Genomic DNA, 26,110 nt, shown 5'->3' on the forward strand with positions numbered 1-26,110 from the left:
GAGAGATGGCCAGACCTGACTGACAGCCTCTGCATATTTCCTCTGTGTAGACTGTGGAAATTTTTAAGGTCTGAAGATATGACTCAGGAATAAAGGACAAACATTTCCCCAGCCTTCCCCAATGCACTCCCACGCCCCCTCCAACACACACACTTTCCCAAAAATAAAATTGTGTCCAAAATGTCCAAAGAGAAGAGGACGGCAGGTTTCTTCATATTTATGATTTATAGTGTGGTGGTCAGGACATAAACTGAGGCAAGAGACCTGCAGGCTCCAAGTCCTTTGTTTGTATACCTTGATTTGTTATTACTGTGCCCATTTCTTTGCCCCTAACTAAGAGAAGTGTTCAGTCTCCATGACTTACTGAATCTCTGAATCCCAGGGGTTGCAATTTAGGATGTACAGCCTCTTGTGCAGGGAGAGCCCAGCGTATATATTGATTGGGTCATTTTGAAAAGGATGTAAGGTGTACTTCAAATCTTCCCTTTCCTTCCTCCTGCCCTGAGCTGTGCAGCCCAAGGCTAGGATGACAGGTTTAGTGCTGCAGTTCAGTAGATACCCTCCCTTATCACTGCTTAGGAGAAGGATCTTGCCCTCTGTCATCTTTTGCGTGACATCTTTCAGGCCATTAGTCTAATGGCTTTGTGCAATAGAACTGCAGGGAATAAAATTAAAATGGATCCAATTGTTTAATTTATCTTGGGAGATTTAGGTAGCAGAGAATGATTTTTATTTCACCTTGCCTCCTAAGAGAAGTTGATTATCTGTTTGAAAAAAAAAAAACAGAGACTATTGTTATTTTAAATCTTCTGGCAGCACAGAAGTGTAATGATGGAAATACTAAGACTATCAAGTCATGGCAAGAAAGTCTAAGAGAGTCTAAGTTTTGTTAGAAATTTTGATAACTATTTTTTATCTTCATTTGTAGGCTAAGGGATGTTCAACTGCAACACAATTAGGCTTATCTTGGTGTTAGTTATCCTTTTAATACAGATTCAAGAATAAACAGATGGACATGTTGATAAGCAGACTTGAATGCATTGGACATCTTAGGATAAATAACTAGAATACTCATTAACTACATTCTGACAAATGAGCCAGGCTTGGAAATGTCACTGTGGTCTATTGCATCCACAGTCTATGTATTAGCAAGTTTCTCCGAAGTATTGATGATGCATGTATATGTATCCATATGGACTGTAGACATGGTCCCTAATGTCAGCAGTCCCTGTCATAAGGATTATGACACCAGCTTTATCTCTTTTTACCCCATGTATTGAGTGCAATTACTTTGACATTTCCAATATTCTGATACTATCTGAAACTGTTTGTGTGCAGCTCCAATGTTATTTTCAACATGGAGACTCTATCAACCTTGCTTTGGTAAAGTAAGTAAATAAATAAAACAAATAGAAGTGTTATTTCTTCTGTATCATCTGAAATTGAGCTCATATAAAGGACATGTGTGTCATGCTGCTGTAGTGCTTTATAGAATCTTATCTTTCACATTTGACTTTCCAAGCTGCTTAAAATGTCAACACTGATAAAAATTCAGATGCACAGACTGAACAATCAGTAGTGTAGGTGCACAGACATGTGGATGGATGGATGGATGGATGGATGGATGGATGGATGGATGGATGGACGGATGGACAGTGGAAGCTATTTGAACCAGAAGTTAAACCACAGTTTGAAAGGCCTCATCCATCTCCTCCCATACACCAGCAAAACAGGATGGTTTCCTTATGCTAGCACACTGGTTTTATTGGATGAATAGTTTTGAAGTTTGGGTTCACCCTGAAGGGAAAGCCAGGTGCAGAGACTTGTGTGGAACTTTGCCTGTTTGAATCTGAATTGCACCCTGTTGAGAAGTAGAAGAGTGAGATGAGTAAAGCTTTCATTAATATTCACAGCCCCAAAATAATTGTCTGCATGTTTATAGTCATGAGGGTGAGAAGTTGTCTTCCAGCAATCTGCTGTGGCACTTAAGACAGAATGTGCTGCCTGCTCCAGCATCTGAATAGAGAAGAGCATTTTCTGACTGTCTGCTTTCTATAGCTGCCGAACTTGGGCTCCTCTAGCAGCCATTGAAGAGAATTAGATATGATAACTAAATGGTAAAGGAAGGAGGGACTCATGAGGCTCAGCTATGTAGCTTCCTCTCCTTCAAAGTCCACCCCCTAAGTCACATGCATTAGCAAGCTAGAACTTGGGAGGTGTTTCCTTCTTTCTTTATTGTGTGTCTCATTTAAATAAGGACAGCATTTTCCCTGCATTATTTGACTCTAGTTACTAATGTGCATTTGGTTTTCTACGTGTTTTAAGTCGTCTGAGTCAAATGCCACTTTCCATGTGAACTCAATGTGCTCATGCTGAGCATAGAAATCCATGAGCCTAAAAGAAAATAGGGAGATCGTGTAGTTCCAGTGAACTGATGCTTCTTTCTCTTATTCATCTCAAGTTGGCAGAACAGCCAGTTCACTAAACAGCAAGACAGGCATCAGTTCATTAATACATTTGCTGGCATTGCATAGAGGCTCAAGAAGGACACTTTTGGTGATATTTTTCTTTGGGATTGTTTTCATTTGTTTTTCATTTTGTCAGCTTTCTTTGGCCATTGGGCCAAGTGAGATAAATAAATTTATAAAAACACAGACCTATATAAAGATGGGCATTACTTGTAGAATTCAGCAGCTCTGAGCTAGTGCACCTGTTCCCTGTGCTTACTAAGCAAACGGTGCTCTTCACTTGCTTTGATTAGTTTAGTTCAGATTTTTGCATTATGGTTGCATGTAGACCAGGTTCCGTTTTTATATGTTTGTGTGTTAGTACCTGCAGTTACATACCTGTTTTGTTTCTTGTTTTTTCCCTTTTTAACTAAATGCTTGGGAAATTTTTCAATCTGAACCCCACCATAAGCCTTCTTAAACTGGGTGTACTCAGCCAGATGTCGTGGTTCAAGACAATCTCTGACAGTCTCATTAAAAAAATGCTGTTTAACTAAAGAGATTTTTGAACATTAGGTTTGTGGGGAAAATACTCCAGCTCAGTTGGAAGGGCATATGACATTTGACTTGACAGAAATGGATTTGTGATACTTGTAGGATGTCGTGTAGATACTTCTCCTAAAAGAGAAAAGTACTTAAAATTGAGAACCTGTTCCCCATAGGTTATATAGAAAGAGGCAGTTTATATTGCCAAGAAATGCACATAAAGGCTTATGTTATACTTGTTGTGGTTTGTTGTTTTGCTTTGGTGGTTTTTAGTTTGTTGGTTTTTTTTCGTTTTTTGTGTTTGGGGGTTTTTTTTATCATCTGCTTGGTAACAGAATCTTGATGATTTTGAAAGGAAACTTTCCGCATGTAGGCAAAACAGGTTTCATAAGTTTGTTGCTTTGTCCAGTGCCAGCAGTGAAGGGGTGAAAAGAGATCCCTTTGTTTTAATTGTAAGAAATGTCACGGATTGGTTGAATTTCATCCTTCTTCTGGATTGAAATGAAACATTGTGATGCCTATCACAGTTACCTTCATGATGTTGAAAATGAACTTTGTTGCCAATTTCACGGCCAAGTGACTCTGTATAGACACATCCCAGCGCACTGCTGAATGCTCTGCTTGCATCTGCAGCTCACAACATGCCACTGGTTCCTCTCTCAAACACCACAGAAAGGCATCATTCCCATCAATACAGTGGAAAGGACTCAGTCACACACCATGTCCTAATGTCTTTGTCAATTTCTTTAAGGTAAATTTTAGCATTCTGGAACAACCCTTTAGCAGCTTTGGCACGTCACTAGATGATTTGGCTAAAGTAATTTGACTCCTTGTGACCTTTGTCATTCACTGTGCTACAATCAGGATTTCATTTATTTCTTTCTGCTAGCATTATTTCCGAGCATAAAGCATCTGGAAGTATTTCAGAGATTTTTCTGTGATCATGTTTTCTTGGTTCCCTGTAGTATCTTTTTCCTTAGCTCTGATCTAAATCCATTGTCATTTTTTGAGTTATTTCTGATTGCTGGACTTGGAATAATTCATGAGCTTGAAGCTACGTGGATAGGTCCTTCCTTTGACTGTAACATTTCTTAGGTAGATATGCCAATTTGATTACCTGATGGGCACCATGTTTTTTTTCAGGGCAGCAGCAGCTTTTTAGAAAACAGAGATTTTCCTATAAATCTATTGAGCAAGAGCAATATTCGGCATATCTCAGCAATCATGAGACACCCTAGAACTTAATGCTAAAAAAGATGTTGGGAAAAAAAGTGAAATCATCACTATGAAAAACACACAGAAATGCTCTGTGTATTTTAGCCAGCAACTTGCCATGCTTTATTCATGGCCTTAAAGGAGTTGTGGATGTTTTTGTCCCCTTTGAGTGTATCCTTGAAACTCAAGCGTCTACTGAAAGGGCCTAAACAGATATTTCACCACAGCTGAGGGTCTAAATTAACTATCATTTGGATAAACAAAATAATTCTCATCATAATGAAAATCAGCAAGGACCATAGGTACTGCTGCACTTAGGTACTCAAAGCAAAAGTATTTAGTACTTATTGTAACTTCCTGAACATGGATACAGACTGTCTCCTTTCAAAGTCCAATGAAACATATTTTTTCTGCTAGGCTGTTACTGAGGGAGGTTTTTAAACTCATATTTAGGCTCATTATCAATGTGCCATTTGGTATAATTACTCCTTTCCTCTTGGCCAACTTCCTATTAACTTCTTGAAAGAACAGAAACAGTTTCTTTTTCCTAAGGGAAAGAATACAGAGTTTACGAGGGAATGGTTTGAACTTTCTAGCTCTTAAATGAGGTGGTTTTTTCCTCTTCTCCCAGCCATTACAGTAATTAAAAACTCGATTTTTTATCTTTATGATGATAGTGGTGAGGTGGTACCATTGTATTTAGGAAATTTAATGTCTGCAATGCCATTTTCTGAATAGGATTACTTTTAATAAGAGGACACACCTCCCTCAGGTTTCTGAAAAATGTAAAGATACGCCTTCTAAAGCACACATTTTTAGTAAAATAAAGTTAAAATATTGGATATTCTTACTTTGGAGAACATCAAAAGAAAAATATCAGAAATTGTTTAGTCCATCAGAAATCCCTTAAGAAATTTAGAAGTATTCAAATATCTTTTTCTGGGATTTGTCAAAATAAACAACTAGCCTTGGCACTAGTGTTTTATTTTTAGAATGGTGAAGAACTTCACTGATTCCCAGTGAGGACTGGCAGAGCCAAGGTGCTCTGCTATGAGCAACTGTGTCTTTCTCTGTCCACATGGCAATTAGGAAAATTGTCACCCACTAAGAGAAGCCTAGTAAAATGTGAGCAACAAACCCATGGGCTTCTGTAGACTCGATCCTTTTCTTGTATTGCTTTGTGTTTTGCAGCAGAGTAGAATTTGTAATTCAGGCTGGTTTAAGAGAGAAATCCAACCATGAAAATGTAATCATTACCAGCTCCTTCAAGAAGACAGTTTCAATAACTAGCAAGCTGAAACAAGCAGAGGAAAAAGTGGTTTATGTTGTTTTTTCCTCAAGATATATTTAGGAGTTGATGGTACCTGGGCTTCAATTCTGTTTTTTCCTGTTGAATGGGTTAAAGATTTCCTGGAAGGGAGACAGCTTCATTGTTGTCCTTAGCTTTGGCTTTCAGGATGAACTTGAGCTGTGATGGATGAGACTTAGCTCTAGTTGGTAAGTTTTGGTATGACTGAAAGACAAATCAGATTGCTTAACAACCCAAGTGTCTTCAGGGTTCCATCTAGGACTCCTGAGGCATGGTGCCTAGTCCTGTCCACATGTGTCATGGTTTCACCCCAGTCAGCAACTAAGCCCCAGACAGTCGCTCATTCACTCTCCTCCAACAGGATGAGGGAGAGAGAAGAGGAAGAGTGAGAAAACTTGGGATTTGAGATCAAGACAGTTAAATATATAAAGCAGAAGCTGCATGCACAAGCAAAGCAGAATAAAGAATTCCTTTGCACCTTCCCATGGACAGAAAGATGTTCAGCCGTCCCCAGAAAAGGGAGCCCTATCACAATGACCTGGGAAGACAAACACCATCACTCCAAATATCTCCCCCTTCCTTCTTCTCTCCCCAGCTTTGTATGCTGAGCATGACACTGGCATGATACTGGTCTGGAATACCTCTTGGGTCAGTCAGGGTTGGCTGTCCCTGCTGTGTCCCCTCCCAGCACTGTGTGTATCCCCAGCCTCCTTGCTGCTGCAACCATGTGAGGACAGAAAAGGCCTTGACACTGTACACTTGCTCACCAGCAGCAAAAGCGTCTTTGTGTTATCAACACTGTTCTCAGTGTTTGTTGATAACAAATCTAAATCTTAGCTCCATATAAGCTTCTATGAAGAAAACTAACTCTATCCCAGCCCAAACCACCTTGACATGTATTGGCGGAGTTACTGATGTTCCAGTGGTTGATGCCCATTTATAAGGTGAGAGTCACAAACCCCACTGCAACTGTTTTGCCTCATAGCATTTCATTTGATTTACATAATGTTAGAGCCTTGAATTGCGGTAGTTCTGTGGGTATGACTTGTGCTTTGCTTTCTCCTCTGAATTTTTTGGTGTTGTGAGATTTAATCTCCTTCTTGGAAAAATACCTTTAAAGGAGATTTGAAGAGTTGTATTTTTCTGATGCTCTCTGCCAGGTGAGCTTTTAGTGTGGCAGTGTGATTACCTTGGAGTCAATGTCCTAGATGGGAAACACCACTTGAAGCTGACATTTACATCAGAACATGAGATTTTTATGGCAGTCCTTCACAGGCTGAAGCATGGATCCCTCTCCTTGGATGCCCAGCAAGCTCTGCTAACAGAGCTCCATCTACCCATCCGTTCTCTCCTGCTTTTGCTTTCTGGGAAAAGGATGTAGGAGACAGCACCATACTTCTCTCATCTCTCCCCTCATGCTCATTGTCTCTTTTTTTTCACTTCTGGTAGGGGATCTTCTGTTTGAGGCAGAAGATCCCCTACCAGAAGTGAAAAAAAAGAGACAATGAGAAACAGTGTCTTCACTCCTGTTTATTCTCCTCTGTACAGAGCTGGACAGGATCAGGCTCTCAACAAATCACTGCTGCTAACAGTAGTTTCTTTCAATACATAAGTGACACAGTAAAGAACCCACAGTAAAGCCCAGGAATAGTGTTGGGAGAAAGGTGTTTGTGCTGACAGATCAGTGCCCTAACTATCACTAATGCTTTCTTTCAAACTCAGTAGGTCTTGAATACTTCAAAATAACAGTTTTAGCTGGATAGATGTGCTCCTTCATCTATCATGGTATGAAGTGTAGTAGTGTTCCCCAGGAAAATCAGAGATATGGGCTTAAGCCTTTCAAGGGGGAAGTGAAGGTGACCCCATGATTCTCCTTTCTCCCAAATAAGTTCTCTGCCTGCTCTAACAGAAAAGTCCTTGCACCTCGTCTTACTTCCTCTGCTTTCTTAAAAGTGCAAACTGTGCATCTCCTCACTGCTTGTCAGTTAGGAAGGGCAAAATATCCCTTCCTTTAAAGCTTAAGTTTTTTACAGGAACAATTCCTAGTACCTATGGAACTGTATCGCCAGGAACAGTGTGAGATCTCTTCTGCTTTTGCTGGCCCTGTTTTTCTCTTGGTTGGTTTTTGGATGTGTTCTACTTGTAGTGACTACTCTGAGTCCTATTTTGTAGCTGCTGAGTCTCCAAATATTGTGTGTAATGCCCAGGACAGACCTGTGGTGTCTGCTCCCGTGTCTGGGCACAGGACAGTGATGAGCTACACTACTGCTTATTTGATATAGCCTTGAATCTATATGAAATAAATGCATAAGAGGTGGAAAACCTCATGAGTGAAAAGAGCAATAAAGGATACACAAAATAAAGAAATCTAAAAATCCTTATTTTCTATAGTTGCAGAGTTTATAGGAAGAGATTATAAAGCTATTGGTGACATAACCTGATAAAGTGCTTTTGTTGCAAGTGAAAATCTTATGTACTATCTTATGATACAGAAAATACTTGGTGTTTTGAGAGAATTCGTATCAATAAAGACATGTTTAGAGTGATGCATTCAGTGCAGTGTAGTTTGCAGAGGTTAAAAAAGTGGCTTTCAGATTGCAATCAGCATGAATAATTTATGTTTTACGTCAAAATGGGGATGAGTCAAAATCAGGGTCCTAGAGGGATTAGACTTCCAAAACTATTCTCTTCAGTTCTGTGCCAACAAGAGAAATAGGCTTCGACAGAGAGATTGTAGCTGAGAGCAGAGCTGTACCATGGTGTGGTACCGACGCTGAAACAGGCAAGGTTAAGAATGAGAGACTCCATTCATGGACACAGGGCAAAGTGCTGCACACCTGGGCAGCAGGAATAATTGGCAGGGGTTTGGAACATGTGAGTGCTATTTAGCATGCAGAGGAAAGCTACTGACAGGCTCTTCACCGCTCATATAAAATCACTGTGCCAACTCACTGCCACTGCAAATGCATACATCCAGTGGGAGCTCTTCTCCACCAGATAGGCAATCATCCTCATTTGGCAAGACTGCGTTTAGACTGCAGTGTGCCGTGCCTTGTCTTTCATTGGAAAACAGACCTCTGTGAAGTTAGGAAAAGTTTAAATGGGTAATTCACATAGTAAAGGCAAGGCTGGTGAAAACTAATTCCAGGTGCAAAAGGAATTTAAAGGGAAACAACTGAACATAAGATAATAGAAGAGCATGAAATAAACCATTTTCCTGAAAGAAAAACAAGGTGGTTTTTTAATTGAAAGTGTTCCGGTTTGGGTAAAGAGTAGACATAAGTGCTCAGCAATTAGAGGAGTTGTTCAGGTTTCCTGTCCTTTCAGAAAGACATATGGTGTGTCTGCATCTTGTGTTGAACAAAGCTGCTAGAATGAGGTCCATGCAGTTTGAATTGGAGGATATTTGGGGTGCAAGTTCAAAAGAAGCTTTGCAGCAGGAGTTTGTTGGAAACTTATCTGCAGAATAAAGGCTGCTTGGATGTGGATTGGCAATGAGCAGTATTATTTTACAGGTTTTTATATAGAGTTCTTGTCATTGAATAATATGACACATTTAGTTAATTGCATCTTTAGGGTCAAGATGTTTTCAGCCTGTTACTACAGATTTGTGCAAATATAACAGAAAGCACGAAGTAGCCATTGGAGCTTCCTAGGAAAACTTAAAATCTAACTTTGTGAAGTAAAAGGTCTGAGGGAGAACTTGGTGTGATTCCCAGGGAGGAAGGTAATATTAAAGACCACCAGTGGGGTGGGTGGGCTTCAGCCTTCAGCAAAGAAATTGCTCTTTGTACCCAAATGTAGTAATAGTGGGTTTTTTCCTAAAATGGAAGCTGGATATTATGGTATTACATATCAGCAACATTAATAGATGAAGTGAGTCCCGGACAGTGGTGGGAATGACAAAACTGGCTGTCATTCTCCAGGAAAACTTCACAAGTTATGTTGTCTTTGGGAGAACCTTTGTTTTACATGTTATGCTTCTCAAATCCAAAAAGTAGGTGACCCCTATGTTGTCTCTTACTGGAGTTTCTGGAAATCAACATCCTACTGAAAGACATGGGAAAATCATAAGAACATACAGAACAGGTCCAAGATGGCCTGGCCTCTTCTTTTCTTCGTAATATATTTCAAACATGTATTTTTTTTTTAATTACTTGGATGCAAAGTACTTCAGTTTGTGGTGAGATTTTTTCATTAAAACCCTAAGTCTTGCTTAAGCCCTATATAAAGGCTATATGAACTTCAGGAGTATTAAGAACTACAGTAAAATCTTGAGAGCTGTCTCAAACAGCCTATGAAAAACTCTCAGGTTTAGTTTCTCCATTGCTAGCTCTGGAATGACAGCTTGGACAGAAGAAAGTGGGAGGGGGCAGTGCATCACCCTCTTGCTGTAAGTGTAGGTCCCAGTATTTCTTTGTGTTTTGGAAAGATCTCTCAGTTCCTGGAAAAAAATCAGAACAAGTCCTCAAAAGCACTGAGTATCAGCAGCACCTGTAACCCGTAAACATCACATTTGTGGCACCAGCATCAAGATGAGATCTCAGCAGTGTGACTACAGGTACTAATGCACACAGCAGTTCCCTCTCCCAGTTCAGCAGACTGAGCAGGCTGGGACTGCTGGGACTGCTTTCTTCTTTGAAGGTAAAAAAAATAGAAAAAGGAGTGCAAGGTCTGGGTTACTTTCCATTCCTGCCAGTACCAGCTTTTTTGGGAACAGGAAAGGTGTGAAATCAGCCTACAGAGCCTGCTGTCAGCAGTGGGTGTCGCAGCCCACAGCCAGTCAATAGTTATTATGAGCCAAAAAGGCAGAGAAATCCGGCCAACTTGAGCAAAAGACGCAGCAGCAGAGAAGAGCGCAGAATTCCGGCATTTGCTTCTTGCATCATGGTCTGCTTTTATTCTTGCTGTATTAAAACTGTCATGGCTTTATGCTAATGTAGTTTATTCCTAGCCAGTGATTATTATGCTTTGAATTAACAGTGCTCTTGAGAGCATTTCTCATGAAAAAAATCATGTCCTTCTGAGAAATGCGAATGAGAAGGAAAAAGAGCTGTTACTTGCATTATCTTGGAACTGTGTGTGTGTTTGGAGAGGATGAAGGGAAAGGGACACTTTCATGACTGATGCCAGGCACTGCAGGACTCTGAGGCCACAGATTTGTGTGTGAGACAATACTGAAATTCAGGGCAGAGCAGTCAAAATATGGAAACGGTTTTGACACTGTGTTTGGCTTTCAGTGAACCCACCCTCTGGGTAAATTCTCTTTGACTCCAATGTTAGTTTTGCCTGACTGTAAATCCATATTCATTTATCCTGAGAGGGAAAAGCTTCCCCAGGGGCAATGAGAGCGCAGCTGGTGTGGGACAGAGTTGTGTGTGTGTTGTGAAAGGCCTGTGTCTTTAAGGGGTATCAATTCTGCGGGAAATGGCCTCACCAACACCGGTTAGGACCAGCTAGCAAAGAGAAGTAGTTGCAACTCTGAGATTTCATAACAAAGGCACCTGGGTAGCAGAGATCTTGGCTCAGTGATGGTGAAAAGGAGAGAGGGTGAGCAGCAAGAGGAATTTCAATATGTTTCAGCTGTAGGTTTATTAGCAGGGAGCCTAATTCAGCAGCAGCAGTAGCGTGTCATTCCCAGTTTGCTCAATGGGCCACTTCCTGTATCCCCCCAATAAGATACCAAAGACAATACCAGCCCATTACTTTTAGCAGCATCTCTAAAAAATCACAGCAGTGGAACACAGTAGAATCTCACATGCCTGAACTAGAGGCATCTCAAAAATGGAGGAAGGGGAAAAGGAGTGGTCCCTTTGGATCTGTTTGAAGAGGGCAGTGGTCTGTACCCTGTCTTTGAGGTCTAGCAGGTTCCAGTGAAATCAGAAAGTATAAGGAAATTTCTGATTTCCTCTTCTTTTTACCCAGATGGTTTATTCAGCATAACCAGGCAATTCCCAGCCTTGATACAGCATGTCCCAGCCCCTGTACAGGACAGAGCCTTGTAATGGGTTCTTTGGACAAGAAGGTATTTCTCCAGGCAGTCAGGCACAAAGAGCTGGAACAGAATGAAATGCTTTGGCCAGATTATCTTTTATTCCCTCTGCTTTAAATTGAAAAGAGATGTTCTCAGAAATGTCTGTCTTTCTCTCCATTACCCCGAAGAATAGCAGTTTTTAACCCTTTCTACTGAATTACCTGGGCTCACTCTATCTTGCCGTCTAGCTTTTTCTTCTTTGGAAAGTTACAGGCAGCTGATCTGGCATTGATATTTTACAGGAAAAAGGATTATGTTGCATGTTAACATTCAAAATAAACAAAAGAGCAATAACAAAATAACCGACCTTCTTGCAAAAACCTGAGGGACTCTAATAGTAGTTCAGTTGGAGTTCTGATAATGAAACCTCCTTTGTGTTAGAAATGTGTCTCTGGCTGTTCCCATGAAAACCAACCTAAATTTGGCTCACTTAAAGCCTTGAAAAAATTTCCATTGAGATACGTAAGAATTTGCCAGCCAAAATCTCTGCTGGTTCTGTCAGTATGGAGTGGGCGTGCTCATCCCTTCAAAGCAGTGTTCTTGCTGAGGTTCCTGAGCCCATGCTCATGCCTGAGGTTAATATTTAAAATACTAGAGGTGAATAGAAACACTGGGCTGTTATCTTCAGAGCAGGAGAGGTGACAATCTGCATCCTGTCTTTATGGATCTGGACTGTGTGTGCAAACCACTCAAATCAGTGTTAGTGGCAGTGTCTCATTACAACACAAGTCTGGGAAATGGTATCCCTTTAAAAAACAAAAACCAAACACCAACAACAACTTAAAAAAATAACTAAAACCCAACCCAACAACAACAAACCACACACAAAACCCCCACTTGTATGCTGACTGAATTATGCAGGTGCTTTTTTTAGGGAGAGAGCTGCATGCTTCAGCCCAAGACAGAGAGACCATCCTGCATCCCTGGCAGCTGTGGCACAGAGACAACCTCTCTTGTTGCTGGTACCTTGCCTCTGTTGATGTTTTCTTTGTGGTCCTGGCTTTCCTCTCTCTGTGCCTCTAATGACAGAGGTGTTATTTCCCAAAACTATCGGCATATATTTTGCCTTGCAAATGTGAGACGGGGGACCATGCAATATAACTATGTCAAGTGACCATCCCTAGACTTCTCTTGTTGTCATCAGACAGGAAGAGTAATTTAAATTCTTCAGGGTTTTGGGGGTTTTTTTCAGTATTGAGACTATCATGATTTATTACAGGGTAGAGGTTGCAGATAACTGAAATCGTAAGAACAGAAGCTCAGTGAAAACCTCTATCCCCTTCAAGGCAATTCAGCCCTAAGTGGGGACTGTATTAAAATCCAAAATTAGAAGTTTAAATGTTAAAATCTAAGCATAAGAATTGGAGGGCAGTGAGTGGGCAGAAAATTGGGACTAGACTTGGGCCCCTCACTACAAGAAAGACACTGGGGTGCTGGAGAAGGGCTGGTTAAAGGTTCTGGAGCACAGGTCTTATCATGAGTATCTGAGGCAGCCTGGAGAAAAAGAGGCTCAGGGGGGACGTTATTGCTCTCTAGAACTGCCTAAAAGGAGGGTGTAGCCAGGTGGGGGTTAGCCTCTTCTCCTGGGTAACCAGTGGTAGGAGTAAAGGAAATGGCCTTAAGTGGCACCAGGGAGCTTTTAGATTGCATATTAGGACAAATTTCTTCATGGAAAGGGTTGTAAAGCATTGGAACAGGCTGCCAGGGAAGTGGTGTAGTCACCGTGTCTGGAAGGATTTAAAAGATGTGTAGATCTGGCCTTTGGGGATGTGGTTTAGGGGTGGACATGGCAGTGCTGGGTTAATGGTTGGACCCGATCTTAGAGATCTTTTTCATCCCGAACAATTCTGATTCTATGATTTTTTTTTTAGCACCCTCTCTCTCACTAGGAAGTTCCTGATGTAGCCCCTTTTTGTGACCCAAACAATTTTAACGGACATAGTGATGGTACCAAAGGGTCATTATTTATCAGGGTCCTTGCTCTTACTAAATATTAATTAACGGATATATCTCTTTCCATTGCAATAAAGAAAAAACAACTTGTAATATTTCCTTTACATTATATTGCATCCTTTTTTTTTTTTTTTTTGAGCTTTGTCTTCCCCAATCTCTGTCACACTCTGTCACAGCCCAGGAATGGCTGATGGCTGAACTGCCAGCTGTCTAGAGAGATGTAGAACAATTTATTAAAAGTCATGACTTTCATGACATAATAACCCATATTCCTGTTGAGTCTTGTTGCTACTACTGTTCTTTACAGCAGATTAACAATTTCACTAAAAGAAAAGAATGTTAAAACAAGAAAAGTGCTACAACTTTTCCCCTTTGTTACTCTTCTCTGTGTTCATGGAAAAATTTGACCGTCTGTGTGGTTTTCTGATAACTTATTAAAACATTTATTTAACTTCCCACCTTCCTTGTTTTTTTCTCTTTTTCTTGCTGGAATTACAGCTGAAGAGGTGGAAAGACTGGCTGCAATGCGTTCAGATTCTCTAGTACCTGGGACTCACACACCTCCAATCAGAAGAAGGAGCAAATTTGCCACTCTCGGGAGACTTTTTAAGCCATGGAAATGGAGGAAGAAGAAGAGTGAGAAATTTAAGCACACTTCAGCAGGTAACAGTAGCGTGTGGTCGGTTTTGTTATCTGTAACTTTTTGCTCATCAGGGCTGAAAATTTGTAATACCACCTCAGTTTATATGTATTTCAACTCTTGAAGCTTGGCTTGAAGAGATTCATCAGATTCTAAGGGGAGATCTTTAACTTTGTTACCAACTTTTTCTTTAAAACACCCAAAGCAACACATTGGGTGTACTACAGTTAAAGCAGCAGCTCACCAAAGCCATATTTCAGGTTCTGCCACTAGAGCTAGAGCCTAACCCAGAAGAAACCTTTGAATATTGATGCAGCAGATTATGAATAAAGGAAAAAGCAGTATGAGAAATTAATGCTAGTGGTCAATTTAGCCACATTTAAGCTTCTGTGAGTGCTACTAAAGGAATGAGAAAAATACAGGATAAAGAAGTTGACATTGTGTTGAGTAACTTGCATAACCAGAAATTATTCGTTCTACTGGGCAGGAATGATGTGTCCCTTGTTTTTGTGAGAAAACTCAATCTCAGTTCCTGCGACACCCCTCCTTTTGCCATTGCTTTCTTGCACTTCTAGTCCAAGACCCATTTTTATTAAAAAAAAAAAAAAAGGAAAACTGAAAAAATGTGGGTTTATAATGTAAATTCATCTGAGCAAGAGTCCCAGATGCAGACACTGATGCATGTGGTGAAAGCTTTGCAATCTATTTATAAGGTTTCTTTTCTTCGTTCTTTCATGATGGCGAATAATTACTACATTTGGTTCTGCAAGTCTTTAGCCTGGATTATCTGTGAGAAAACATGGAGTTTCTCCAGTTTTCTTATTCTTCTCACCTAAACTAGAAAGAAAATAAAGTGAGTATCTTGCTCCTTCAAGTGCCAGAAGAGGCTTGAGTTACAAGCCAGTTACTTTTCTGGCCTGTATTGCACAGTGGAAGCTTTTAGGCACTGTGTGGGTGTATCTGTGGCACCCCAACCCTGTATTCCTGAAAATGGCCCACAATGGGCTGAGACATCTCATTTAACTAAGTGTGAATTCCTGAAAGAGTTTAAATGCAGAATAAGTGTTTTCAGGGTTTGTACCTAAACGAGTTCTTTGCTGTGTGCTGTTTATTCGTCAGCCAAAAACTAATGAACTGGAATAGATGGCTATGTCACTGTGAGTGATGGTCGTATTTTTTGACTTGACAGCTAAGAAGATATTGTCACCAAAAATGACATCTTTCTGCAGAACAAAAGGCTTGTCTTTCATGTTCTGCATCAGTCATAACCATAGTGAAGTGTAGCAGGATTTCCATGAAAACCATGTATCTCTTAGGAATTTGTGGACACTGTGGTGATAACTACTTTGAATCTAGTTTCAGCATGCTGGCTTGGTTAATTACAACTAGGAGAATAACCATGGCTGTTCATGGTTAAGATACTATGGGTTGCCAAGGCTTGCCTACTGTTGATTTTTAGGGTTTCTACAGCTCCAGCTGATGAGGCTGAGCTGCATACTGCTGTGGTTAGACTGATTGGCTTGAGGCTGGATGGAATAAGGCTCCATAGACTGCTCTGGGCATTACAAGAACTATTGCTTTGATTTGCCGCATTACCAAGATATTTGGAAAGTACACAGTATTTTAAACCAGACTGAAAACAGGTATTTTCTCAGAGGAATAGGAAGTTTTACTAGACATGTCAGCATATCTTCTCCCCTAGTAAAAGTGAGTTCAGTGTCTGAAAAACCAATTTAAAAGCTGGGTCTCCAGGAACATTTGTCAGTCCAGTACTGGGTTTGATCTCAGTTGAATCCAAAACCTTTCTCTTTTTTTTTAGAAAAAAATTCATTTCTAGTAAGTTAACAGTATCCTGCAGCTGCTCTGCAAAATTGGTATTCCTGTCATCTCCCCTGCTACTAACTGCAGAAAAATTGACAAGGATGTCAAATTTGCTGAGCACTCTGTAGAAGGCAGGGGTAGAGATTTACTCCTGGACTGTGCAAGAGCTGGGACCTCACAGTTTACATCATCCCCAACCCTGGGGAACAGGAATCCACCAGCATCCTACAAGACCCCCCAGCAACTAAGAAGCTTTGGTTGAACCTTGGACGTGTAGTACAAAAGATTTGACACATGGAAAACTAGCATTTTTCTGCCAGCATTTCCATGACCTCTTGTCTAGTACCTCTGATCTCACTGAGAAAATATATTTAATCTTTATAATAAATCAAAGGACAAGCTTGTGAGATGGCATAATGAGAGCCAGCATGAAACTTCGTAATACAGGTTTATTTTCTTCTAGTGCACTGATAAATGTGACACTTGGAAAAAGAAACATTCCCATTAGTGTCCTACAGGCATGCACCCAAGCTTTCCCACCTGCATAGAACATCAGTAATTATCAAAAAATACTAATACAAGTGTTTTATTAGGCCCTTATTTGCTGCAACAATGGATTCAATTATTTTTAATGTCAAAAGTAGTAAGGGTCAAAACACATGGCCTAATCTGATGAAATTTCCTCTGAAATTAATGGGAGATTCTTCTCTGGGAGAGGACAGGAGGAAAGAGAGAGTCAGGCTGATATATAAGGTTGAAAGGTTGCCTTTTTCTTGGTATTTCCAAGTGCTAACATTTTGTATCCATGTCTTTATCAGACTAAAAGCTCTGCTTATTTATTCAGAGATAAATGTTTTAAAATACAGTTCAGAAGTCAATGAGCAAAAAACCTTTCAGGTAATAGGAAAAGTTATTTTCTGACACATGGTAATTGCATAAGGTGAGACAGTACATAATTTGATTGATGGAGGACCTCAGTGTTATGCTTATTATATATGACTCCTCTCAGCACGTCAATACTCAAATTGTGATATTTGAGCATAATAAGTCCCCCATCCTCCACCTTTGTTATTGTATTGTCACTGACAAGCAGAAGGTCAAAAGGATGTTCATGTTTTGTAGAGTTTATATGTTTAGAGTTATGTTATGTTGGTTATGTTGGTTTTGGTATCCCTTTAGTGACATTCCAGAGGGGTCCAAAGTCTGACATTGCCTTGATGCTGACTTGGTAACAAAGGTAAGAGTCATGGGTTTGATGCAGGCATCTCATGCCTTTGCCTGGCAGCTGGTCTCTCTGTGAGATCATCATTAGGTATTTCGAAAAGCAGCCAGAGCAGGTAGAAAAGATCACAGACAGGGTGATAGGGAAGCACCAGATGAACCATTGGGTTTGATCTTCCAGCGACCTCTTCTGCTGGAAGGTGGTGTGTTAGGGAGGTGTAAAGAATGTGCACTGTGAATGAAAGATGGGCTTTGGCTAAGCATAATCTCAGATAAACAGGGAGATTACATGCTGTGAGGGACACCAACGTACCACAGCAGGAACAGAAACAAGTTAATTCTCACGGTAGTTCTCCTCCTGGACAGAAGTGAAGTTCCCACCAGCACAAAGTGGTTTTCAGTGTCAGGTCAGCAAATCATTTTATCACAGAACATCCTATTGAAAGTTCCTTGATAGGTGATGAGACTCCCACAGTACAACATAAACTCTCCAGACACTGAAGTTCCATATACAGGGAGTTAGACAAAGAAACCAAGCTCTGCCACACTGTTATTCAAACTACAGTAAAGGTATGCTGTATGTTTTTTAAACTTAGCCAAGATTTTTACATAAAGTGTGGAAACCTTTATTTCCATGCAGGGCCAAGGCCCTCTCAACAAAATGAGAAGTATTATAAAGTTGGGAGAACAGGTAAACCTGTAAATGGCAAGATTCTATCTGTTGAGAGGATGGTTTCTTACAGCTGACAAGGAGGAGTCTCACTTATGGCAGAAGCAGCCAGGAAGAAACAGAATTTTCTATTCCCAAGCACATTTCCTTGGCTGGATAGAGCTGGGATCGCTGTAAAAGATTGGTCAAGATTTTAAAAGCCACACTGGGCTTTTTGGGAATCAGCAAAACAGATAGCAAGAGAGCAAACCGACTGTCTCCTCTGCTAGACCTTTGTAATTTTTTTTAATAACTTGATCTTCTTCGGCTCGCCTTGCTGTGAACTTGAAAAATGTTCCTGGTTGTGTTGCTGTTTTATTGCAGTGATGTACACATGCTGAAATGTCATTTCCTGGAGATGTTTTGGAGAAGGAACTGCTTCTGAAATAAAGAAGCTTGAGGGGAAATAGATTCTGCACTTACTTGAAATATTATTGAAGGTTTTTTATCATTACTTTCATCAAAAGCCAACTGTTTGCAACCTTTCAGAAAAACGTGTTTCAGCTGTTTGGAGGAGTTCGAGTAGGGAAAAATGTCTTGTTATGTCATTTCCCATTTCTGGCGACCTTCATTTTAAAGAATTGGTGCGTCTGTCTTCCGCCATGCTTGCTTCCTGAATTGCAGTGCTCAGGCAAAAAGGAGAAGGACGCATGTAACTTGTACTTGAAGGATACTTGTGGGAATGACAAGAGAAAAGCAAGAAATGGTGAAAAATTGAGGGATGTAAAGAAAGCTCATCTGTAAGTAGGAGAGCAAAGGATTCATCAGTGTTTGGTTAGGTCCACTGGTAGCCTATACAATGAGCAGAGAAAGACCTGTGTCAGAAGAAAACTGCTCAGCAGCTCTGTTGCCAAGTAGATGGTTGTCTGAGACAACCAGTAATACTAAAGAGAGAAAAAGAAATCTTTTAAACTCAGCCTTTCCTCCTAGGTAGGTTGAAACCTCCTTGTATTTGTGTCCCAGTTTCCCTTTCTAGAAATACTTACAATCCTTCTCCATAGGGCAGTGACCACGTATCAGTCCTCTTGGTCCACAGTTGCCATCCCAAAACCCATGGGTGACCTAGTGAGCCACGTCCTGTTCTGTGACTGCAGTAAGACATGACTGTGACCTTCTAGCCTCATGCTTGGGGTAACCTGCTGAGAATAGGGAAGATCTGCTCCTGTTTCACTTAAGGCTTCATTGGCTTAGGTAAAATTGTAGAGATTGGTGTTCAAGAACCTATCTCAAGGTGTAGGACTGGGGAGTTGGAGAGGATAAAGACCGGGGCTGAAGTAGACCAAAATATCAGAAAAGCCAAAAGGCAACCCATTGTGAGCCAAGCATCATCAGCTGGCTTGGGGGAAAAGGACATTCAGGACAGGTTTGTGGATTGATCTGCTGCCTAAGGGCTTTAAGACTCTTTTAATCGTTATCTGTACAGAGGATGGCAATCTTTTCTAGCTAGCAGTTACTCTGTTAAATAGGAATAGATGAGGTCTGCACTCTGGATGTAAAGATTTAAGGCAAATAGTGTAGACAATGCCACAAAATGGAGCATGTGGACTTTTTCAGTTTACTTTTTGAGGAGGGCATAACATGCTCTTCTGTTTGCTTTCACTCTCACTCAAGCCATTTAAAGATAATAAGTGAGCCACAACAAAGTGGACTCATCCAACATTTAGCTGCCTTGCCTCACTCCCAGAAACTGCTTTAAAACAGATATTAATTTTGTGCCTGAATCTTTTTTTTTTCCCCACTTGTTAAGTCTTTGTGCTTTGGTTTTTCCAACCAGAAGTTTTTTTTAAAAGATACTCTATAAAAAAATCATATGTCAGTGTATTTATGTAAGTTAAGTCTCCCAGTCAGCACAGGGGATTGCTTAAATTGGCAACACTTACGGGCAAGGATTTTTCAGTGTTTCTGATGAATAACAAGAAGAAAACAAAATGTGGTAAAGCTGTTCAATTAAAGAAACTGTTATTCATAAACCATACCCAGATCATTTGATTCCTACTGCTGATTATTTTTAACTACACCAGGTAAATATTTTGAACCTTTCTTTCCAGAATATTCCAGTTGGGTGAAATTCAATTAAATGTTGCCAATGCTTCTCTTAAACCCTCTGCTTTGCCAGTTAGTCCCTGTTGTGTTTTTTCATGTAAAACCCTTAGGGTATTAAACTGGTCATGCTATTTTGGTGAGACTTTGCCTGAGGAAATGAAGGAGAAGCAGAGCCTGCAGACATGCCTGCCCTCACCCCTGCCCGTACTTCTGGGGAGGTGGTCTATGGGGTGAGAGACTTGGCGTGGTTTTCCCAAGTGCCAGGTTATTGGCATCTATCTGCAGAGGTTCTATTTTTGTTGAAAGGAGTGGTTTTGTTTGGATTATTGTCTAACAAGTATAAGTGTTTTAAAGCACTTTATGGTCCCATTCTGTTCTTCTCAGTTTTATTTAATATCTGGTGTGATCCCATGTGAAAGGTATTAATATTTCAGTTACAATTCCTCTTATGCTTTCAAGCCAGACTGTCTCTAGGTTTAGATATGGAGTAATTATGGTTTTTTTCTTCTCTGACACTCATATTCTGATGACTTGGAAATATAATTCTGAATTCTTAATCAGTGCTCAGAGAGGGAGCAGGGTGTCCCCTCCAGGGTAGCTGGGTCTGAAGCCACCCTGAAGCCTGAAATACCTCAGAGTCCTTCCTGTTCTCCTCCATGACGAAACCTGTTAACACTTCTGTGTAAAACTCTCAGGGCCCTTTTAAAGTGAAACAGCAAGCAGGTGATACAGTCCAAGCCAGGTATTTTTGCTGTGCTGGAACAGCTCATACAGCATTAAGGTATTGCCAAAAATCACTGGTCATTTCCAAGATTTTGGGAGAAGAGAGAAAAATAGCACTGTTGTAAAACTAAGTCCAAAGTTGAAAAAAAAGGGCTCTGGTTTTATTAAAAACCAGCAGTACAACCACTTTTCAGAGTTAGAAAGAGCTGCTGTGTTCACTGAGCTGTGATTTTTTGAGGGAAGCACAAGATGTCATTGTCTGAAGAAAAGCAGCATTTTGCAGGAACTTGGGCTGTTCCCGAATGCACATTGAATGAAGCGAATATTTTTACATGAAGAAAAATCAAAAAAAATAAGATCATTATATTTCAGTGTTTTCTAGATGATCTTAAAAGAGTTTTTGTACAAATATACATTTCTTTATGAAATTTGAACTAGATATTATTTAGTATAGTGAAAAACCTGAATTTCAAAAATTCAGGCCATGAAATGGCTTGGTAGAAAGGAAAACATTTGTATCTTAGGTCTGTTAAAGTATTGCGTTCAAGGACTGAATAAAAATTAAAATCCATATGCAGTTCTATTTTTCTCATTGATCCAAAACTGCGCACTTGATGTATTCTGAATTTTGAAAAAATTTTGAAAAAAATTCTAGGATTGTTTATAACTTCTCTTTGTATGCACTGACATTTTCTTAATGTCTTTTGAGAAATTGGCCAGAAAAATATACCAGAATTCTTGCAAAACTGTAGACAACTTCTAAAAAATTTCATCTTTTGCCATTCTATAGAGGGAGCAAAACTATCTTGGGTATCTGCTTACTGCTGTGGAACCAAGGATTCACAGAGATTTTTAAAGCCAGTGGTCATTTTCAGCCTCGCACTTTAGATAAACAGCTCAAAGCTTAGGGTGGCAGAACAAACTTAATAGCAAGGGAAACTGATGGCTGATGTTTGCCTCTCTATTGCTGTTATTTTAAATTGTCAGCGTTTTCAGATTTGTCAATTTAAGGAGATTAAAAGAATGGAAATGCATTCGGAAGTTGCAGATCTGATTTGTAGAAGGCAGTGAAAGCAGTTGTCTATTTTTATACTTGAATTGCCAACTGGAAGCTCCTAGTTCAAAAAGGGAGGAAACAATCACTCCCCTGGGAGCACGTATACCACTACAGAGCAGTATCACTGTGTCTTCCTGAGATCTGCTGCAGAACATTTCCAGGGTTTAAGAAGTGGGCTTTGCTTAGCTGGGCTGAAAAATGTGTTTGGGGATTGTTCTAGCCCTGTGCCAGCTGTAATGGAACGTGTGAAACAAGGTCTCTAAATGTGTCCCTTCTCACAGGAAAGAGATGTTTAATGAGGCTGTTTGGTTTTTATGCTAATTACATTTCCAGCTGCTGTGTGAAGATTATATGAGGCCACCCAAACTGTAATGCTGCAACATAATTCTACAACAGTGCATTCATGTTAAAATAATATAATACAATTAATCCATTAGAAAAAGTAGAAATTGTGATGATGGAAAATAGATGCTGTTCATAGCATAAGCTTCTTCATAGTATATGGATTAGAGAACAACCTCCACTGGAAATGTTTTAAGTGTTTTAGCAACAAATCAGCAATAATGGAATATCTGGCGGTGGGTAGAGAAGATGTGCGTTTGGAATAAGCTCATTCTTGTGTAAGAAGTTGTTCTATATCCTCAGCATGTCTTGCCATGACTCATGAATGGAGGGTCTTCATCAGACTGTGTGTCCTTACAGGTTATATTAGAATTATTTCATTTAACGAAAAAATATGTTGAAGCTGCGTTTTTTTTTTTAGATTGCATGTGAAGCACGGATAATAATTAGTATTTCTCAGACCACTGGCTATTGTTCTTTGGGTTTGCATTGCCTTTATAAAGGCACCAGAGAAAATCACAATATTTCACAGTGACATGAAGCCATGAGGAAATTTGTCTTCACAATGATGCTTTCACTGAGGAGTGCTGTTGAGGAAGTTTTATTCCTGGAATACTGTTTTGCTCTCACTCAGTGTTTCCCGCAGGGGGGAAATGAAGCAGGAATCCCCGAGGCCAGCATGGCAGTACCTCCAGCAAGTCCTGCTGTGACATGTGACCCATGTTGTGATTGGGAAATGGGTTGGTGTGGTCATGTGACCATGCAGCCCAGTGGGTCTAATCTGATGGGACTTTTTAATCACGGTAGTTGCCCTTTATTTCCATGTCCATGAGCTGCATTAAAAAGGCACATACAGTTAGATGTATAGGGTATTGGCAGCAGAGATGGGAATTCCAGGTCTGCAGGGTCTGAAAAATGGATGGCAATCACCCAGACAAAACCATTAACTTCATGAGCTCTTTCTAGGGATGCTGGGGCTAGTGTGTTGAGGAATAATAAATAGTTGCTAGAAAGAGAAACTGAATTGCCCTATATACAGAGGTTTAGTAGGAAAACACAGATTATGAATTGGCAATCAAAGATAGCTTAATGAAGAACAGTTTCATAGAAACCTTGGTCTAAGTCTTGTTTATTCTAGGGCTTGTTTATACATTGTAACTTGAATTATTTAAACCATAAATATGAAACAGATAAGTTACAACATCATAAACCCTTGGGTGGATGTTTATGCAGTTCATAAACTCTTTCATTTTATTTTAATTAATTAAAGCAAATTTAATTCTGAATTAAAGTGTCCACATAAGTGTTTAATGTGGCTTTGGTGATCCTGTTTGAATTACTGATTCAGATTGCTCTTCCTGAGCACCCATGCAAGTCAACACAGGAGCTAATGTAAGGAAAGAGTAGATCAGACAACCTGAGGTGTCACAAGAGATGGGTTCTAGTAGCTCTGTTCGGTGAAAGCTGCACCTGGCTGCTTGGACTGCCTGAGGGACTGGGCAAAGGAAGTTCAAGGTGGTGATTAGAACATTTAATGAAGAGAGAAAGCTGTTGTGTTCTCTTCCAAATTCTGCTGCTAACCCATCCCAGTCTTGTTGCAAACAACACCTGTAGATATTGGACTCTTAAGTATTACAGGACTTAACTGTAATTTGACCAGGTCTCTTCTCTCCTCTTTTTTTTTTTTTTCCTTTTTTTCTTTTTTTTCTTTTTTTGGTCAATTCATATGTAGGGTTTCTTCAGATCTGCAGCTCACATAGTCAAGTAATTCAGAGAGGCTTTTGAATTATGGTAATAAAAAGAAATTCTGAAATGTAGAAGAAAATCTTGGAAACCAAAAGCATGGGGGAAAACTACTCATTCCTTTTAGAAGTTAAACTCACTTTTTGAAGAATTGTACAGATTTTCTGTATATTAACAATTTGCTTTATTGATACACTTTCAGATTAATATTTCAGTTCTGCAGTGTGGTATCTGTATAAAGTATTTAAAATAAGACTTGTTTTGGTTATTACTATTTGTTTGTGTAGGCTGAAGACATAGTACTATCTGTTGTTAACTGCATCTGAATTGCTTATTATCTACAGGATATCCCACAGTTTTAGATAAAAGTAGTGATAGAATAGATCCATGATGCTGAACATGACTCACTATTCCTTTTGTTCTTGCTGGAGTAGCAGGTATATGTTTATAAGTTGAAAAATGGGAGTTTCTTAGTCTCCTTATTCTGCAGATGAGTTTCTTAGTCTCCTTATTCTGCAGATGAGTAAGTGCATGTTCATTTTTGAAGGACAGACCTTAGTTCCTCTTTAAAGGGTTTTAATTTGCTAATTAACACTATTGGTCTTTTATATCCTTGGAGTTCTATTTGCATCTCTCCAAGTTAATCTGGCAATCCCAAACAATTCTGTTTATCAAAACAGGCAGTAAAAAAACATCTTTTGCTGTGGTGAATCATACTTTTTAAACTTAACCAACAGCATTGTTTGCCTATTCTAAAAGAAAAGTTATAGGGAATTTGGTTGCCACTGACTACCACTTGAATCTGAAAATACCAACTGCTCACCTCCCTGTGTTTTGCAGGAAGCTCTTGGTTTCCATGTGCTCTTCATTAATTCCTTAGTTTAAAGTAGCATGGGGCTGACAGCTGAATGTGCACAGATAAGCAGTACTCGGAGGAAGGACCAAAGAAGGCCCAGATATGCTTCTGCCTGAAGGCAGTGACATATATTTGTGCTGAAATTTGTTGGCAATGAGTTTGATTTTCTTCCCGCTGAAGCTGATGAATTCTGTCCCTGTCCTCACGGAGCGCAGGGTGCCTGGCAGGCAGTTGCTGAATACCAAAAGCCTTTGCTCATACAGACTGGCCAGGAAGGCTTCTACCAGCTGCACAATCACCTTTCTGAGGTGCTCTGTTCCCAAAAGAAGACTGTGGGACTCAGTGGGTGCTCAGATCTTTGCAGTAATAAACAATATCTGCAGGCAGAACGTTTCCAGGGTGTACACATATATTTAGAATGCACTCTTGCAGCTTTTTATAGTTAAGTTCTGCCTCAAGACCCTTTGAAGCCTGTGAATTTCTATCACTATCATCAAAAATCAATACTGCATTTGCACTTTTGTACTGGCACTTATATTTTCAAAACTGTACATGTACATCTAATACCCTGTGTGCTTTATGGACCTGATCAAAAGCCCCGTAAAAATGATCATTTGGTTCTCTCTGGTTTTTGGTGGGTATAGGATCAAGTAGTATTAAGTAGTCATAGTAGCATTCCTCCCAGCTTCCTCTCTAATAAGAAAATATGCTACAGTTAGATAAAACATCAGTAAGAAAAAAAAAAATAAGATGTAGTTGACTGTTAGTAAAATACTAGATGACTTTTGGGCTATAGTTTGCATGCCTGAGTGGCAGTGTTTTTTCTCACCAGCTAGTGGCTTCTCATACATCATCTCGATCCTCAGTCTGAAGGATTCTGGTTTATAGTTGTGGAAGAAAAAACGTCAATAACTCCATGAGGAATAGAACTTTTGAAACACAATTTTGTATGGTTTGCTCCTTCCCGAATCTTTTGCTGTCTGATCACAAACCTAGGAATGGCAATTTGGATCAAATTTCCAGCCTTCCAGAACTTTAGAAACATTACAAATTTATGATCTTTTGTCCTGACCAAAGTTTGCCAAAATTGAAAAAAGGTAGTGGAATTACCAGTGAGAGCATATAAAGACAAGGAAGCCATTGCTGCTGCTAAAAATATGCAGGAAGGGCTGGGAGAAAACAAGACATTGTCTGGCTGCTATGGAAAAGGATACTTTGGCTCTTCTTGTTTTAGGCCAGCCAATGGGTTTAGAAGAATGGCAGCACGTATGGCATCCTTTTACAACCTCAGGCAACATCTCTCATCAAATGTACTTCTGTAAGGAACATAAGCATCTTTCTTACAGAAGAATAAGGAGCTTCTGAGAAATTGTTTATAAAATAATTTGAGATTTTATGATTAGTGGAGAGTACTTGTGTGTCCTCGTGCTTTCATTTGCTCTAAAGAGAGC

The 26,110-nt window shown here is 39.9% G+C and overlaps 1 protein-coding gene across 7 annotated transcripts in view; it reads left to right on the forward strand.

The window, feature by feature from the left end:
- The window catches only part of PHACTR1 (phosphatase and actin regulator 1), a 304,928-nt gene that overhangs the window by 168,275 nt on the left and 110,543 nt on the right, over positions 1 to 26,110 (forward strand). For all 7 annotated transcript variants that reach the window (XM_066188313.1, XM_066188338.1, XM_066188331.1 and 4 more), the window contains one exon: positions 14,003 to 14,167. In XM_066188313.1, coding sequence (XP_066044410.1) covers positions 14,003 to 14,167 — 165 coding nt within the window. The remainder of the gene's footprint in view (positions 1 to 14,002; positions 14,168 to 26,110) is intronic.

Source organism: Chamaea fasciata, unplaced genomic scaffold (assembly GCF_029207755.1).
Source record: "Chamaea fasciata isolate MVZ Bird 193981 ecotype frontalis unplaced genomic scaffold, bChaFas1.0.hap1 SCAF_1, whole genome shotgun sequence".
Lineage (NCBI taxonomy): Eukaryota > Metazoa > Chordata > Aves > Passeriformes > Sylviidae > Chamaea > Chamaea fasciata.